This window comes from Pelobates fuscus, chromosome 6 (assembly GCF_036172605.1).
Source record: "Pelobates fuscus isolate aPelFus1 chromosome 6, aPelFus1.pri, whole genome shotgun sequence".
NCBI lineage: Eukaryota > Metazoa > Chordata > Amphibia > Anura > Pelobatidae > Pelobates > Pelobates fuscus.
In genome coordinates this window covers 262248006-262267430 of record NC_086322.1, presented here as the reverse complement: position 1 = coordinate 262267430, position 19425 = coordinate 262248006, and the positions used below count along the sequence as shown (strand labels likewise).

The window sequence follows — 19425 nt, the reverse complement described above, 5'->3', positions numbered from 1 at the left end:
GAGGTTAGGAAGCTAAGGTTCTCGCTGAAATAGCTTGTGTGAGAAAAAGTCCCCATCTCAGCTATTTTACCAGCATGTGGCCTAAATTTGCATTTCCTTTGTCAATTCTTTGCAAACCTCACACTTACCTAGCCACAGTTTAATGAATACATTCACAAGAGTATCTTATGTGTGTATAGTGTGAATTCTCATTTGTATTTGAGTGTGCATACGCACATATAGTATCAGTATTAGTATGTGTGTATTTGTATGTGGTGTAAGTATGCGTAAATATAAGGATACATTTGAGTATATTGCATTTGTGTGTGAATGCATGGCTGTATTTGTATTTAGTGTGACTGTTTGAATGCAGGGATAAATGAAAGGTTTGTAAATGCAGTTTTCTATTTGTGTGTAATGTATTTGTGTGTTAAAAGCATGGTATGTGGGTGTAGTGATAAAATTTGTGAATGCAGCTGTGCATTTTTATTAAATGTCAATGTTAAGCAGAGACGCCCCCCACTATGTGTCTGCCCAAAATTAATTATTATTTCTAATCTAAGTGCTCTCTCCATTATGTGGCTCTAAACATGACTTGCAACATTCCACCATTTTGTGCTCTCTCTTCCCGGCCCCAAATTACACACCCATTATACTTGCAACATGGCTGAACTCTCAGTAGTTAAAGCATGTGATGACAGCACGTCTGCTTACATAGGGCTTGGACATGAGATTATAATTATTATGTAATATCTCTCAATGAGCAACAATAATACAGTAAAGTAGCCTTCAACAGGGTACATGATGAAAAAAACATTTACCCGAAAAGAGGTGGGTTGGTTGATTAGCTATTTTGATCTCCTTGGCTGGACATAACCCCTTGTTGCCCACTGTATATTTACCTCAATTGACCAATGGCCAATCAGAGCGTTAGTGTGGGTTCTGTCCCTTCTCTTTTGGATCCACCCCCCTATTCACCACTTCTTAATCCTGTTGCCTGCAGCACCCCCACATACTAAGGATGAGGGGGTTACAGCATGAGTTTTAATGTTCAGGCTTGTACTGTAGCAACATGTGACATTATGTTTTGCTATGTAATGATGACTCTGTGCTGAAATGAACACAGTGCAAATGTTGTGGTGTAATGATATGAACAATTTTAAAGGGGCACTATAGGCACCAAAACAACTTTAAATTAATGACGCAGTTTTGGTGTATACATCATGTCCCTGCAATCTCACTGCTCATTTCTCAGCCATTTAGGAGTTACATCACTTTGTTTATACAGCCATAGCCACACCTACCTGCATGTGATTTGCGCAGCCTTACTAATCACTTCCTATAAAGAGAGATCTAATGTTTACACTTACTATATTGCACAGTATGTTTAGATTAGAAATGTCTTATTAGATTAGAAATGTCACTGTTAATAGCTTGCTAGACATCGCAGGAGGCTCCTGTATGTGATTAGGTTAAATTTACAGAGAAGGGATAAACTTCTAAAGTTAGTTAAAATCTGATTAAAAGTGAAACAATTTTTTTCATGCAGTCTGTATGAGTCCCAGCCAGGGGAGGTGTGGCTATGGCTGCATAAAAAGAAACAAAAGTGATTCAACTTCTAAATATCAGAGAATTGAGCAGTAAGACCTCAGAGGCATGATCTATACACATAAATGTCTTCATTAAAGGGACACTATAGTCACCAGAAGAACTACAGCTTATTGAATTTGTTCTGGTTAGTAGAATCATTACCTTCAGGCTTTTTGCTGTAAACACTGCTTGTTTCAGAGAAAATGTAGTGTTTACATTACAGCCTAGTGATAACTTCACTGGCCACTCCTAAGATGTCTGTAAGAGATCCTTCCTGGGTCATTGCTGCCTAAAATGCATCCAAACATTCAGTGTATCCTCCCTCTGCATGCAGACACTGAACTTTCCTCATAGAGATGCATTGATTCAATTCATCTCTATGAGGAGATGCTGATCGGCCAGGGCTGTGTTTGAATTGTGCTGGCTCTGCCCCTGATCTGACTCTTTGTCAGTCTCAGCCAATCCTATGGGGAAGCATTGTGATTGGATCAGGCTACCACTTCTGATGATGTCAGCAGGCAGGTCTAAAGGAAACAGGGACAAAATAAACAGCGGCAGACTTGAATACAAGTAAGATTTTACTATATTTAGGGAGGCATGAGGGAACCAGGGTGGCTAGATGGTGGTTTTAACCCTATAGGGTCACAAATACATGTTTGTGTTCCTGACCCTATAGTGTTCCTTTAAGCTAAAGTTGTTTTGGTTACTATAGTGTCCCTTTAATCTGTTAATTTGTACTGTAATTGCACAATTCTAAATCCTACACAGCTCATACCAGGGTCACATACATGGGGAGGAGGAACCGGGCAAGTGCTTCCCCTGAGGCACCAGGCCAGACATGTACTGATATAGGGAACCTACATGTGAATTTAAATCCTTTTTGCCAGCCCAGTTTTTTTAAACTGAAAAAAAACAAAAAACATTGAGCAGTTGCTTCTGAAGCAGCCACCCACTTCTTTCACACCCTTAGCACCTTCCTGTGTGGCCCTAAATATATTGCCAGGGTAAGCCCCAGAACCCCCTCCTACTTTCCTCTTATATTGCATGACCAATTGATTGCTTAAGGAGCTTGATGAACTTGCATGTCAGCGAACTTGTCTGGAGTAATTTTGTGTTTGTGTGTGCCAGTGAAATTGTCTGTCGGTGAGCCTATTTGTGTGTGTACGTGTGTTTCTGCATATGTGTCAGTGAGATTGTCACTGACCTTGTCTCCCTCCATCTTTGAATGCAGAAACAAACAAACAAACAAAGCTATATTTCCAGTGAAGTTTAGCTGAGTGAGGTACATGTAGTTTGTAAAACCTAGGGCAGCAAAAATCTTAAAGAGGCACTGTCAACCCTTCCTGAAAAAATGTATATTTCATAAAGATAGACTCAAGAGATACACAGAGATAAAGTAGGGACTACTTTGTCTCTCTATTTCTCCTCCGCCTGACTTTCTTAGAGTCAGGGTGGAGTGTAACAGTCCATGTCGACAGCAGTCACCAGTGACGGCTGCAGGGAATTGGATGTGTGTATGGAGGATTGCGGGATCCCCAATAGACTTCAATGGTGTAGTCGCGCATGCGCGAGAATACAGCAGTGATGTTGGCTCCGTTGAAGAGGAGCAGAGCAAGAAAGATGGTGGCACCCGCGAGTGGCAGGTTTAAGTAAGTAATCTCACCTTTACCTCCCCCCCCGACCACCGGCGGAAATGAATGACACCGCCGGGGGTCTTTGCGAATTTGGCAAAGTCCCCAGACAGTGACAGTGCCGCTTTAAATATATATATATATATATATCTGTGCTCTAGGCCTTTCACTAAATTTTGTAGCAAATTAAAATCCAAATGACAAAATGACTTTGGCTAAAAGTTTGCCATTCTAATTTTAATTCAATATTATAAGTTATAGTTTAGAGAATAAACCGCGTTGTGACACTCCACAGAAATACAATCTTACAGTTATGGTGCAGTGTGCGAGAGTTATTTATGTGGAATATACTTTTTTAATATATATATATGTATTTATATATATATATGCATGAAAAAATGTGTATAAACTTAAAACACCTAGTGCATCCTTTATTCCTGTATATATTTATATATCAATTATATATCAATTTAAATATTCTATTAAGGCTCATCCTACCCATGAGAGCAACTAGTTAATTATCCGAACTGCAGCAGATTAAATTCAGAATTGCAAAATTTATGTGAAAACAACTGGTTTGGACAAAGAAAAAAAAAATATTCAATCCAACTATTGTCACAACTTTGGTATTTTACATCAGTTTAACCATTCCGATTTCAGTTTGCTACAATTCAGAATTTAGTGAATAAACCCTGGCATGTTTTTTATTTTATTGTTAATACTATTTTTACCACAAGGCAATACCGTTTGATGTTGATAAGAATAGTTGATCATTACTTGTTTCAGTCACATGTTCCAATATCCAAGCAATAAAAAAAACCCAGAAAGAAAAGCTGAGTAAAAAAAATAAATAAAAAATAAGTAAGTATAAAAATCGGTATATTCTTAATGACAAGTTTAGAGGAGTGAATTATTAGATATGAGCCATAATAAAATAACGTGTTTTTTGTAGAGGGTCATAATTTAGACAGGTCGGGTCACGCCTTCTGGGTGTTATTTACTAAGGTCACATGCGGCGTTCGCTCTGATTAAACTTAATTCTGGGAGTGCAGTTCTACTCTGACGTCATTCCTATAAGCTCAGAACACGGCGGCCAATCAGAGCGCCGCAGCGCTATCTCTTTGCTGCGGGATTGGCTCGCCAGGTCGCCAGTCGCCCCGACGCCCGCCCGCGAACAATATAAGTAAAGCGTTTCCGATCGCAAAGTTTTAATCTGCTCGGGGAGGTGAGCGCTGCGATATGTCTACTGTGGAGAGAACTTGCGTGTTGGAAAAAGGCCCCTCGGGCTATGGTTTCCATCTTCACACCGAAAAGGGTCGCCCGGGACAGTTCGTCCGCCTGGTGGAGCCCGACTCCCCCGCAGATAAAGCAGGGTTGCGAGCGGGCGACCGCATAATCCGGGTGTGCGGGGAGAACGTGCGGGAGCTGCCACACCAGCAGGTGGTCGCCAGAATCCGGGCTTCCACCGAACAGCTGGTTCTGGAAGTGGAGAGAGCGGCAGAGGAGCCAGAAGTGGCGACCAATAATAACAACACGGCCAGTGACGCCCAGGTCAGTCTGTGGGGCCCTCTCTTCTAATCTGTGTATCAGAGCAGGTTGTTTGAGGTTCCCAGTAGCGGAAATCAAGCCCTGAGGCTGTTACAATTGTTTCATGCAAGTCTATAGGTGACGTGGTGCACTGGGTGTGTTCTGCCTGACTTTATCATGTAAAACTTTATATTCTGTCATAAATATTGCTTTAAAAGTCTTGCGCTTTTATTTTTTTTTTTTTTTTTTTTTTTTTTTACTGGTCTAAAAGTGTCCCTTTTTTATTTTTACTAGATTCCTGCACTCTTGGAAACACCTGCAGTTAAAAAGGTAGGACACTTTACACTATTTTTAATTTTTTTGTAAAGTGGAATTCTTGTGTCTCGTCTTATAAATGCCCACCTAATCTGGAGTCAGAGTAATTCTGCCACTCAAAGGGTTAATGGCTAACCATTAGCTCACAATAGGCTTTGGATTAAACTTCTTGGAATGCTCAGACATTTGGCGAAGAACTGTTGTGGTGCTCAATTGCTTTATTGCTAGTGGTTAACTGTTGCTCAATTAATAATAAAAATTAAAGCTGGCAGGTATGAAGTGCGGGGCAAGGTTTTCTTCTGACGGTCTTGCTTTGTCCTGTTAGTCGCAGCCAGGTCATGGCACTTTGGTGAATTTTATAAGGTATAAAATGTTTGATAAACAGGCAAGCCCTTTTTTTTTTTAATCTGAGGCTTGTGGAGAATCTCACTTTTACGCTGTACATTAATAACTTGAGTAGAACTGTTTGCCTATGCTTTCCCTTCTCAGCCAATATTTTAAGTTTGGCTCCTTCATTTCTTGTGTTGACCTTCATGAAGCAGAACAAAATTCAAAAGTTTATTTGCTGACCCATTGTTGCTTATGTCCTAGTACCAAACGACATTTTGCTCCTAAGAAAGGATTGTGTGATCTTTTAACGCAAATGTCACCTGCTGGTAACTGCAGAATTCTGCAAAGTGCCCTGACTGTGACATTGCTGCAGGGGGAAAGTGGCCAGGGGAAGGGGGTAAAAGGAAGTCTTACCTACCTACCTGAACCAGACCCTCATGGGCGCAGCCATCTTTTTCGAGTGGGTCCTTTTCAGCTCCAAGAACCAATATCACTGCTGTAGTCTCGCATAGATTAGGGTACACCACTGAGGTCTATGAAGGAGACCGCAGGATCGTCCATAGTAAATTCCCTGCCAGGGGTTTGGCACGTCTAGACAGGGGTGTGATTTTATATTCACCTAAAGAAAACTATTTTGAAATGGGTTGCCGTCATGTCACTCTTCCTGTTTTCACTCATAAGGTATTGCTGTGATTAAATGGCAACTTTAGAGCTATAGTTAAAGCCGGCTGTATTTAAGGAGTCTTGTATGCTTGATGGCACTCTTTTCACTGCAGAGTATGAAATCTTGTCTAACACAGACCTAATCACTTGGTAACTTCTCCTTGTATTTAGAAGGATCTACGTCCTCGACTATGTTCCATGAAGAAGGGGCCTAATGGATATGGCTTTAACTTACACAGTGACAAAACACAGCCTGGACAGTTTGTTAGAGCAATTGACCCTGACTCCCCTGCTGAAAAGGCTGGACTCCTGCCCCAAGACCGCATTATAGAGGTATCTTAAAGAATGTCTAATGTAAATACGTTAACTTGCCTGTCATACACTCTACACAACATAAATCTTTATTGTGCTTGTCACAATATAAAATGTGTATTTTCTGTTCATTAGAATAGATGCAAACTGTTCTGCTCTATCATGACTACAGGACATCTTGTGCTTTGCTAAAAGTGAATTCACTGTCCCAATGCAAATACTCTGGCAATCCAGCCGGTGCACCAAGATAGAGCCAATTGCATTGGAGAATACTACATTTAAAGGAACACACAATTGTAACTAAATGTATGGTGTTGGATAATAGGAAATATGCTTCCAAAGAAAACGTGCAGATATTGTATAAGACAAATTGGCTTACAATAGCTGCAGCTCAATCTACAGCTACTGCAGCACCAGTGACTTGACCAGTCAGCCTTCTAATAAAGAATCCTCTGGTGTAGCTGCACACTTATAAGACCTATGTGTGTTAAGCCTTAGGAGGCAATCTATAGACTAGTGTGCCTGTCCTCTCAGTTGGCTTACTGGTAGTGTCTTGCAGCTTTGGTGCTTTTAGAAGAAAGTAATAATCCTGCTAATTTCTACTGAAATGGCTATTTTAGCCTCTAAATTCATAGAGAAACATAGAAAAAGTGCTTAAGATTGTTTACTCTGTGTCCTTTAGAGGTTTTTTCCCTGAAGAGCATCAGGCTATATTAAATTCTCTTGGGAATTGTAAGTTAATGTATAACTTGCTTTGAGAAATCACCTGGATGGTTCATGGTCAATCGATTGCTACACCTTGTAAAATAACTTAAGGCTCTACTGTGCATATGTGCCAACTGCCACTTGTACTAAAAGGGTTACAGCCTGCTCTATTGGTTTTGATGCCAGCATTATCCCAGTAACTTAAACTTGTTTTTACCCTTACGTTTGTCCCTCCAGGCTCAGAAGTTTGCCTATAGTCAGTGATGACATCCTGTCTGCAGAAGTAGGAAGTCTATCCTTCTGGCCATTGACTGAGTGGGAGCAATATTGTGTATAGGGATATGCAGACTTAAAGGGACACTATAGTCTCCAAAACAACTTTAGCTTAATGAAGCAGTTTGACTGTATATTTAATGCCTCTGTAGCTTTACTGCCCAATTCTCTGCTATTTAGGAGTTAAATCACTTTTGTTTGTTTATGCAGCCCTAGCCACACCTCCACTGGCTGTAATTGACACCGCTGTCATGAAAACTAAATTATTTCATTTTCAATCTGATGCAACTTACCTTAAAGGTTTCTATCTTATGCTTTGTAAATTTAACTTTAATTACATACAAGAGGCTCCTGCTGGGTCTTGCAAGCCATTAACAGAGCAGGTGATGAGAAATTCAAAGTTAAACAGAACTTAAAATAGATGAAGTGTGAACATTAGATGACTCTTTACAGGAAGTGTTTAGAAAGGCTGTTCAAGCCACAAGCAGGAGTTTGTGAGTAGAATTGTATAAACAAACTGATTTAACTCCTAAATTGTAGGCAATTGAGCAGTGAGACTGCATGGGCATGGTCTATGCACTTCATTAAGATAAAGTTGTTCTGCTGACTATAGTGTCACTTTAACAGACAGCCTAAAGATCATATTCCAGGTTGTCTGACTCACCAGTGACGCTGTTGGAGGTGGAGTTAGAATTTCAATAAAAAGCTTCCCATAGACTCCATGCACCATGACAACCTCAAGTCACAGAAGTGATCATGGGGCTTGGAGTAGCTCTTTAACTGAACATGAAAACTGTACCTTTTTTCTTTTTAGCCTAAAACTGCCTCTAGGGTTTTGACGGCAGCTAGAGACACTTATAAAACAGGGGATGTTAAAGGAGCACTTCACCCTGACTAAGCTTGTTAGGGGGGTTAACATTGTTCCCATATCCACACCTTATTAAAGTGCCAATTTCAAGAGCAATGTGCTCTTTGTAAGAGTACAGAGCTGCTTTAATTGCTTCCTTCCTGATAATTACCAATGTTAATTTTACATGAGTTAACTAATGTCAAACAAGTTTCAAAAACAAAACTAATGCCTAAGACTTGAAACTGAGCCATGGACAGTTCTCCCTAAAGCTTTCTCACCTACTTCTTTGTCATGCTGTTATAACGTTTTGCTCCTAGATCTAATCAAATGCTTCTCCACCACTGAAGTCTAAGCAGTGATGTAAGGCTGGACAGTGGGGAGATATGGAGGGCTGCTCTGGGGAATTTTGAGTTCAGGATTAGAAGGCAGGGAGGGCTGAACAAAATTGTTTAGGTAGAGCAAAACAAAGTCTGGATTATACAAGCAGAGTATGGGACTGTATGCGCATGAGCAGCATGCACTAGCTTACAGGTGTCACTTTAATTGGTGTTCACAGCACTACCTGCTTGCGTCAATCATGAGCATGCTATATTTTTTGTGTACAAAAGTCACACTGGGCAGTCTGACATAGCATTCTGGGCTGCCTAAGTCGGTTAGCTAGAGGTGTGATATAACCTGGCACAATCTGTACTATTATAGCTAGTGGATTGAAGCCCGATTGTTTAGGATATGCATTTGCATTTTTAATTCTGACAAAGGTTAATACCTTCTCTAGCAGAAAAATTAATGGTTTTATAGATTACTAATCTTTTTGCTTTCTGCTTGGTAACTCGAGAATTCCTTAAACTCTAACCAGCAGTTTGTCATATTTACAACAGGCATTCCAACTACAGATGTGCAATCTTAAGGTCCCTTAAGTGTCCCTTTTATTTGGTGTAGCTTGATGGGAATTCCCCCATCTGTTAGTGCAGTATTGGTGATAATCCAGTTTGGCAACTTCTGTTGAAAATGCTTCACACTTGGCAGCTTAACTAATGTGGACTGTTTATATTTTGTCTTTTGCACAAATTAGTTCTGTTGCACTGATGTCATGGTTTAACTTGCAGGTCAACGGAGTCAGCATGATTGGAAAACTGCACAGCGACGTGGTGAGCTCCATAAAGTCAGGAGGAGACGAAACTACTCTGCTTGTTGTGGATCCAGAGACTGACTTGTTCTTCAAAGAATGTGGTGTAACACCTGGAAGAGAGCACCTGCAAGGTGAACCTCTCAAGGCTGTCTTGTAGAATCACTAGTTCTAAAGGATATTGCAGCAGTAAGCTACAAAACTACCATAGGGGATGGAAAACACTAGTTATGCAGATGCTAGAAAAACTGGATTTGTTTGGTTTAGAAGGGCCCTTGGAGGGTATATGATGGCCCTACACATATACAGGGTCAGACCAAGCTTAGGTGCTAACATATGCACTAGCAGGAATATACAAGACATGAGATCACCTATCGAAACTGGTAAAGATGTCTTAACTTGCAGAGGAAAGTCTCATTTACAGGAAGAACCAGAATGATCAGAACTGCTTTAGGCAGAAAATTGCACAGTCTATAGATAAAAAAAAGCTTTTCTACTTTATTTGCATAAACAGAATTTTCAAGGATATAATTTATATGTATGTAAACTGGTTTTTGATTCAAGAAGAAATCCTGACTGCTTTAATGCAGTCCGGAGGGATTTGTTTCCCTTTTGGTGCATAATTGAAAATGGCTGCAATGTATTTTGCCTTTTTGATAAACAGGATCAAATGTGCTTCAAGGTTTAACTTGTTGGAGCTTTTTTCCACCAACATAGATTATTTAGCTTATATATAGGAATACAAATTGGCAAATCGGAATGCTATTTGTATCTGTACAGGAAATCTTGGTTTCATTTTACCACTTAGTGCATTTGCCTCCCATACTGCCTATGTATTCAACATATCTTAAAGGTCACTGGCTATCCTTGGCAGTATTCCAAATGGGTGTTTACTCACCACGCAGCATATATCCTAGTAAAGCAGAACTCTCTTCTCTGAAAGTAAAAGTTCCTCATTCCATCTCCCCTGTAAACTAAAGCTGTAAACGATACTGGTGATTGCAGTAGAAGTAATAAAATACTTGTCTCAACAGCACTTCTGTTATAAAAGTGCATGCATTAGTACTCATTCTTTAGTACTGCACATGAGTGGGACTGCACTCAGGAAGTTCCTCTAGTGGTTGCTGCAGTGACAGCCACGAGAGGTGGCCCAATGGAGTTGTGTAAATTAAAGCGGCACTGTCATGCCCAACTTGTCCGTCTTGAATTCCTCTTCTCCCTCTGTCAGGATCTGTTCATTCCTTTATCTTTTGTTTTAGAGAAAACTAGGGCAAAGTAGGGACTATTTTGTCTTATGGAGGTTTCCTACGCTTGACCATCTATGACCAGCAGAGTAGCAAAGTGTGCTCTGTTTCCTGTGGGTCAGACACTTTCCCACAATACTCATCCTTTCCTCCGTGATATCTCAATGCTTCCTGTCAGTATTCCCGAACGTCCTGTCATTTAGACAGGACGTTGGCGAAACTACAGAATTTTGTCCTAACAGAATGAGCAGTTCGTTCATTCATGTTAGGATGCAATTCAGTACTTTTAGGTCAGTTTGTAATTTCATTATAATGAAAATTTCAATTCGTGCCGCGGCTGCTTCTTGCAGCATAGTAGATAACTCCCTAATTCCCACGGTATCGGGGCCATCTACCAAAATACTGATATCGTGAGTAGGGCATGTCTGCTAAAGGCTACCCCTATTTAGGGCACTCACCTGCTGCTCAGGGGGATGGGGGCTGTGAGAGGTCACTATGTCCACCCCATTTGTGTGTCTAGTTTTACATATTACAAGGAGGGAGCTGTGTGCCGGTAGCTTCCTCCTTGTAACAAATTGACCAAACGAAGAGGTCTTTGTTCATTCGTTTGACATTTCTATTCATTTATTCGTCTTTATGACAAAAAGATGAAATTCCTGTTCGCATGCCCAAGTGTTTAACTGGGCATGCACAGGAATTTCACAGCGCTATCTAGTGTGGGCAGATGACATGTCCCACAGGAACTTCATCTAGCCACACAAAGATGTCAGCACCCAGGACGTAGGTTAGGGCACAAAATAACAATGCAGAAATGGGTAGATATGGGGGGTTAGAGGCATTTGGGAGCGACTAGGGGTACAACTGGATGTAGTGGAGTCGGAGGTGGGGTTAAAAAAAACTGGATTCGCTTTAACTTCTCTCATAACATGCAATGGTTACATTGCTCAGCCTGCAGGGACAGGCTATATGTCCCAGAAATGCTATAGTGGTTCTAGGGATTGAAGTGTCTACCTTCTGAAGTTATTAGAGAATTGTTGAAGGTTAAAAGTTTGCATAATTTTTTGGATGCTTAATTAGTATTGGGGTCCTAATGAATGTAATCTCTGAAGGAAAGAACTGTATTTTTCAATGTTACATGAGTGTTTTACTCGGTCAGTGTAGCAGATGTGTCACTAGTGACTGACAGGCTGATAGCCACTAGAGGTGGATTTACCTTGCAATGTACACTTTGCTGTTGCTAAAAATAACTGCAATATTTTACATTGCAGGGCTAAAAGGACGGTGCTGCTACACTATACCACTTTCATCGTTTATGTAGTCTCGGTGAATTTAAGATGCTGTTCCTGATACAACAAAGCAGGCTTTCTGCTCCTTTTTCTTTTCCTGGTCTGTCTGGATTTGGTTCCCTCTCCCTTTGTAGTTCTCTAAGCATGCCATGTGTGGATAATGCTGCTTAACACATGGAGAAATCTAAATTTCAATCAGGTGCAGCCCATCACTGCCTTCCCATTAAAGATGCCTTTTTTACTTGGTTTTCTGAGAGGGGAGCTAGTGAGCTGTCAGACCAGGAACTGCTGATACAGTATCAGCTAAGGCTCCTGACTGCAACCTTGGACCATCAGAGTAAGCTGAGGGGCAGTAGTACCATCTCAAGAATTTAGGATTAAAGCTTTTTAATAGCTTAACTCATTTAGGTATTACTGTGACGGAACCTACTTGCACCATAAATGGATTGCAATAAAGTTATGGTGCCTTTAGTATACATTTAAGTAGTACTTGGAGGTCAGATCTTTAAAATGACTCCAGTGTAGAAAAAGGTACAGTTTGTACTTTTGAGCAAAGTCCACTTAAATCTTGCCTGCTTAACGCTTGTATTTTGAGACTGATTAATGCTAAACTTCCAGTGGCCATTCCCCCAGTTACTGTGGAAACAAATGCTAATCCCCTCAAGTGATTCACTTTCTTTTTCAGTGCAACATTCTATATTCCAGTTTTTGTGGAATCCATTTCCAAGAAAAGGGTTCTAATGAGACGGCTTTAACAAAGGCTTGAAGCATCTGCTGTTAAGCTGCTTTGACTCTTGTGCAGCAATGTGTGCCAAAGGTCAGAAAGAATAGTCCGATCTGTCATAGAGTTCTTAAAGTTGGGAGCCTGTGCAAGAATTTGGTTTCCTCTTGGTACTCTCCCACAATCCTTGGAAACTGTAAAATGGAATCTGTTCCTTGGTAGAACACTGAACAAATGCTACTTGGCTAGCTTTTACCATGTTGATGTGTGTATTTTGCATACTCGTGAGATCATGATACATGATTCATTTAGTGTAAAACTAGAAGTGTGTAGTTTGCCTAAAATGATGTGGCAAAACCAGAAAGTAAAGAACACCCATGTAAAAGCTAATTGTCTGTAGTAAGTTTGACCTAAAATGCAACACTATACACTTGCTAACTACATATTTGCAACCTAGCAAAAGTTGTTCCCCATTTAAGGTTGTTCTGGCTGTCATGCTTGTTCATTAAAGTTAAATAAATGTAAATTAAAGGACCAATCTAGGCACCTGGACCACTTCAGCTTAATGAAGTGGTCTGGGTGCCAGGTCCAGCTAGGGTTAACCCATTTTTTTATAAACATAGCAGTTTCAGAGAAATTGCTATGTTTATAAATGGGTTAATCCAGCCCTCAAAACCTCTAGTGGCTGTCTCACTGACAGCCGCTAGAGGCGCTTGCGTGATTCTCACTGTGAAAATCACAGTGAGAGCACGCAAGCGTCCATAGGAAAGCATTGTAAATGCTTTCCTATGAGACCGGCTGAATGCGCGCAGCTCTTGCCGCACGTGCGCATTCAGACGAATGGGAGGAGAGGAGGAGGAGGATCAGAGAAGAGCTCCCCGTAGAACTTCCTCATAAAAAAGTGTGGATGTAAACCATTCAGTTTCTCAAAAAAAAGTGAATTGCAGGGTCAAAAGGATTGTGCACCCAGATCACTTCATTAATATGAAGTGGTCTGGGTAACTGATATTTGCAAGAAAAGCTTCCAGTTATGTGCTTTTTACTTGGTATTAAATGGCTTTTGTTTTCCACAGGACCTTTGCCTGAGAAAATTGTCAATGGGAGCTTCGAAAAGGTAACTTTTTTTTTTTACATTTACTACAATTGACTGGGTTTATGGAAAATGTATTAATTATACACTTATCTCTGTAGAATGTCAAGGAAGATGAACAGGAGAATGAAGTCACACTTTCTTCCCCTGTCTACGAGCCTGAGGTTTTAACACCCACAGAGGACACACCTAAGGTAATGTAGCACAAGTGTTAAATGTCTTGCAATAAAGGAAGCCTAAACATTAGATGACTCTTTACAGGAAGTGCTTAGGAGGCCCCACATGCAGGGAGGGCTGCATAAACAAAGGGATTTAACTCCTAGTTGGCAGTGAGACTGAAAGGGCATAATCTATACACCAAAACTGCTTCATTAACCTAAAGTTGTTCTGGTGACTACAATGTCCCTTAAGTAGTTACACATCCCTGGACCCGTTGGTGCTTACAGTGCTCCTTTTCAGCCCAACACCATTGCAGTGAAAAGTTAGACTATTAATGTGTAGTTTGAGAAGATGGTTTTGGAAATTATCTGTGTAGGGCATGGCTGTCACTGCTTGGGAGTTTAATTGCAGCTTTAATTATTTTGTGATATGATAAATTGGTTTTCTTTTCAGGATGTGCAAGATTCTTCTCCCAAGCGTACGTTGAGTACAGAGGCCTCAGTTGATCCACTTCTAGACCTGAATATGTCACTGGCTGTAGCAAAGGAGCGTGCTCACCAAAAACGCTCACAGAAAAAAGCACCACCTATGGACTGGAACAAGAGAAAAGAGGTGTTTAGTAGCTTGTGAGCAGAAGAAACATGTCAAAGAACTCATTGCACTAATCGTCACCATTCCCAGTGTCCAGCTTTTCCCATACTGCTGCCACCACATTGTACTTTGCCCCTCTTTTTTGGGGGGTTGTTGTCCATCACCAGCTGTTGGGTTAATACATAATCCTGGTTAGTCTGTGAATCCGTCCTGGTGTCCGGATGTTAAAAGCACCTGGACTCGAATGCTGTATCAGTCTGATTTTTGGCACTTGGCTTGAAAAGATGTCCATTGTATTAACATGTGTTCTACAAATGGAGCTGGTGCTTCCTGAAGCTTAGTGACTGGCCTTACACCTCTGTGTTGGTACACAAAAAACTGCTCTGAAATGATCTAATGAATGCAAGTAATTTCCTGCTGATGTTCACTTTTTTGGGGGGGAGATTATAACTAGATATTTTGCTATTTAGCTAAATACATTTTCTCTACTTTTAACCATTGCCTTGTCATTTAGTCTGTTTTATACTCTTTTTGTTTTATATTTAAGAGCATCCATATATTTGACGTTTGCAAGAACTTTGTAAACGTTTTTGGTATTTTTAACACTTTTCCACAGTGAATACACTTGTACTGCAGCTAGCCTTTAAGTGGAACATTCACATCCCACATGCTTATTTTCCTGCAATTAGCCTTTTTCTTTGCTTGGTTAGACCATACTGTGGTCCCAGCAATTTAAGGATGAAAAAAACAAATAGGTGTGAAATAAAGCCCTTTTCAAGCCAATAGGGCAGTTTCCCAATTGGTGTTCCGCAGAACCGTAGTGTTCCGCGAGAACATAATTGGGGATCCGCCATGAATTGCCCCATCCCAGATGGCTGCTGCTCCTGTAAGGTCGGTAACAGCAGATTGCGCAGCTGCGATTTTATGAGATTGCAAGATTGCTACACACTTATGCATTTCTATCTGGTGTCTGCTTGCCCAGCATCATTTAAGGCAAGAAATCCTCCCAGCCTAGTATTCCTAAATTCCCCTCCCAGGATTCCTTCCTCACTGTATTTTACTCTCCTTCCATATTCTCCCATTCCTCTCTCACAAGAGCTGGGGTTTGACTTTTGGTTGAATTGAGGCTTGCTTGCATAGTTAATGTTCATGGGAGTAGCTGCAATTTCTTTTAACTACCAAATAATTGCAAGAGTGAAATGAGAGTAACATTTTGGCAATTTGCAATTTTTTTTACTTTTTATTTATGTTCATTTCTAAGAGCTTTATAAAAAAGGCATCCTTTGCAGTCAGGTAGATATTCTAATCTCTTTGCTCCCAGACTGATTCAAAATCCTTACATTAAGTTCTTTCTAAGAGAATTATAAAAACAGCATCCATTGCAGTCAGGTAGTGAGATCTTATTTTTTTTTTTTCAGGTTAGAGTAGTGTTTGGGTTTTTAATGAACCCGATGATTTTGGAAAACTGGTTAAAACTAGGAACTAGCAAGAGAAACATTACTACTAATTGTTTGACAATTTTAGAAACTGAGACGATACAACAGGAAATCAGGAAAACAAGTCGAAAATAGTTGAATCTACTATTCCTCAAAGACACGGAACAAGTCAAAGAGAAAAGCACACAATGCTACCCAATCTTTTCAAACGAAGGAAAATATGACAACTACTTAAAATTTGGATTCACGAGTGACAAATATACCTCAAGCACAATGCTTAGTTTGCAATAAAATAATGCCAAAAAGTTCTTTAGCACCTGCTAAATTATGTTGTCATTTTGAGCAAAACCACGCAGAGTACAAAGATAAAGACATTGCCTTTCTTAAGCGAAAGCTTCAGGAGTATCAGACTAATTTGAAAATGATAAAGCCACTTATTAAAAGGTTTGTGCTACGGCACAATCTTTCTTTTTTCCAGGAGTTTAACGATGTTGGTATACTATGTCAAAGGGTTCCACAGGGAAAAATAATTGGGAACCTCTGCACTAGGGCAAAAGTCAAAGGCAACCAGTCCACTGTATTTCTATATTAAACTGCAATCTTCACTGACATCTGGAGCTGAAATGTGTCTTTTCTAGATGGCCAAATAGATATAACTTTAAAAATTCTATTAGAACTTCCATTAATATATTGGTCAGTTGACAAATGTGCGTGAGTTTTGTTCTGCATTCTTGGGCATGTATCTAAAGAAGTAATGAGACTGCCTGTAATCTTTGCAGTATCAAAAGTGGTGATCCTCTTTGAAGTGTTGCCACTTGGTCCCTTAGTCTTCAAACTATTTCAGAATGCAATACTGGCATCTTCTATGGTATTGAACTTTTGAAAGATGTTGTAACACAACTTTTTACAAAATACTGTTTTACTGTGATCTCTACAAATTGTGTAATTTATAATTTTGAACGTGTTTAGAAACTCCCTGAAGTTGAAGGAGTGGATCTGTTAAATTAACTATTGCCTCCCTTCTGCTGAAATTAAGCAGTCATAACCTATACCATCTGCTTTCTCCAAACAAACACTATTGGTGCTTACTGTAAATAAATGACTCTAGCTTTTATCTGGAATACTCTTAATGAAAATGTTTGAGAACAGTAACAGATGTTGTTGTGCTATGTAGGTGAACATAACTTTTTTTTTTTTAAATCTCTAAATGGGAAAATTGTACTTGCAATGGTAGACTTGGACAACTTAACTTTTCCCCCCCAAAATCAACTATTTGTGCTTGAAATGATTAACGGTGTTCTTGACTGTTCACCCTGCAGTGACTAGCTGTTTAACAGTGAATTGAATGAGGAAAAGCAGATATACGGACTGGCTTATTACCCTGAATTTATTGATTACCATACGAAATGGAAATGCGGCTAGATTTTTATCCTGTTCAGGCACAACAGAAACTAGGAATTCTAAACTTGGAAACTAATTGTTAACAAATATTGCTTACATTCACTCCTATCCCTATTCTAGCATGTTTTACAAAGACTCTTAATGGAAGGATTAGGCAGAACTGAAACCTGTTTAATACATTAAATTGTTAATGCTTATAAAATATACAAAATGTGGCAAGTATACCTGTAATGATCCTAAAACTGCATTTGCAGTAGCTGGAAGACCAAGGTGCTCTCCTTCTCAGCCATTAACTGACGTACTTGATTATCTGGTTCCAGGCTTATAAATATACCTTGCTTTCACAAGAATCACACCACTTGAATACTATATGTGGAACTGCACTCACTCCCACAAATCTGAGCCAGGGTGCTTGCTGAGCCGGAATCAAACACCAGATTTCCAAACATTAGTAAAGTAAGAGAGGTCCAGGCCCTCCTTGGTTCATGACAGGCACTTTATTAGTAACCACACCAGCAACGTTTTGACCCCTTTTGGGGTTGAAACATTGATGTTGTGGTTCCTAATAAAGTGCTTTGGCCTCTCTTACTTTAAGAATCACAACACTGACCTTTACCTGGGTCCTTTTAAACAGCTGCACTGCTTCCATTCTTGACCAGGAGTAGCCTGATGCCAATAATAGTCTATTCACTGGTTGAGTCAACTGAACAACCAGACAATGAACAAGTGCCTATCTAGAGCAAACTCTGACATTCAGACTCTTCAACCTGGACATGGACAGTACCTTTATCAGACTAGTTCTAAAGGATCCAGGGAGGTTATGCATTCCTTTACAGTCAGACATGTTTGAATGTGAAGATGGGTCTTGATTTTTGGTAGTGCAAAAAAAATATTTCACACTATCTGTTTTTCAGTTTATATAAAGCCAATGTGTAAATTGTCTTGTGCCACTGTTAGGGCAATATGAATATACAGTATAGCTCAGCAATTTGATTCAGTACAATGCTTTAGTAGAGCAATGGTGCTAAAGCCAACTCCTTCAGAAAAGCATTGGGTTTTAAAGGGACACTATAGACTCGGTAACTGCTTAATCTTGTTGAAGTGCTTGTAGTGTCTGGAATCCCTGATGCCACCATCCCCTTTCAGTCTTTAAATAAATGTTTTAATGCTAAAATGCCCAGCAACTCATCCCTCTGTGCTGATTTGGCAAATGAGGAAGCATTCGCTTGAGCAGCATTTGGCAGCTGTGATTGGCTGAGAGCTAGGATACGTGTAATATTGGCCATACGACCAGTAGAGGCTGTGTTGTGGGTGTCAAGGCACCATTGTCCCTTTTAACACCGAATGGACCAAAGGACTCCGGGCATCATGACTAATTCAGCGAGATGTATTATTGTGCCTACGGTGTCACTAAGTTTGTTTTCTTAAAAGGACACTCCACTGCCTAAAAAAAACAAAAAAACAATTGCTGTATATATCCTAATGAAAACATGCATTCATTTAATTATAAAACTTTTATTTTTTTATTTATTTGGGTATATCTTATAACTTGCAAACATTGCAGTGTTCATGTGGGAAACCTATGCAAACCCCTTCTTTCCCAGTGTAAACTTTATGTGGCTTTCTCCGTTTGCAACCTGTCTTCTACAACAGGTTAGGTTATACCAGTTATACACACATACACAGCACCCAATGTTATTTTTACTTTTCTTTTTCATTACATTAGCAGTCAGAAGTCTGCCATTATAGCAGCATGAATTATACACTATCAATGCAGTCTATTCTAGAGTCTGCTACTTTACTCATGATATTAACATTGCAAACATTACACCATCCCTTGCTTGAGCATAAGATGACTTGTTGGTATCTCCTGTCTAAGGCTTACCTGAACAGCTAAGACAGCTGTTTTTTTTGTATTTGCGTTTTAGCTGTTCTACCTTTCGTTTGCCTTATTTTAGTTTGCATTAGAAAGCCTAGCATCGGTTATATTCGAGTTAGTTAATATATCGATCACTTATTGAACCCACATTGAGGCTAAGCACAAGATAGCTTCCCAAATTTCTAGCTTATGTAAAAAAAACAGAATAGGCCTCATTTGTGTTTTCTACACTGCTGTACAAATTACTTTCCTACAGTTATGACTTTTGAATGTGGCATTGGCGATAACTTCAAGCTGAGTCAACTAGTATAATATGG

At 39.8% G+C, this 19425-nt stretch overlaps 1 protein-coding gene across 2 annotated transcripts; it reads left to right on the top strand.

Annotated features, from left to right (window-relative positions):
• Positions 1 to 4396: 4396 nt before the first annotated feature.
• NHERF1 (NHERF family PDZ scaffold protein 1) lies at positions 4397 to 14887 on the top strand. Of its 2 annotated transcripts, none has more exons than XM_063459061.1 (7): positions 4397 to 4751; positions 5022 to 5057; positions 6210 to 6368; positions 9282 to 9435; positions 13626 to 13666; positions 13744 to 13836; positions 14255 to 14887. In XM_063459061.1, exons 1-7 carry the CDS (start codon positions 4440 to 4442, stop codon positions 14429 to 14431), a joined length of 972 nt encoding a protein of 323 aa, XP_063315131.1. In that variant the 5' UTR covers positions 4397 to 4439; the 3' UTR covers positions 14432 to 14887. The 2 variants fall into 2 exon arrangements, with proteins under 2 accessions (XP_063315131.1, XP_063315130.1); XM_063459060.1 differs by having other exon boundaries at positions 6207 to 6368.
• The last annotated feature ends 4538 nt before the right edge of the window (positions 14888 to 19425 follow it).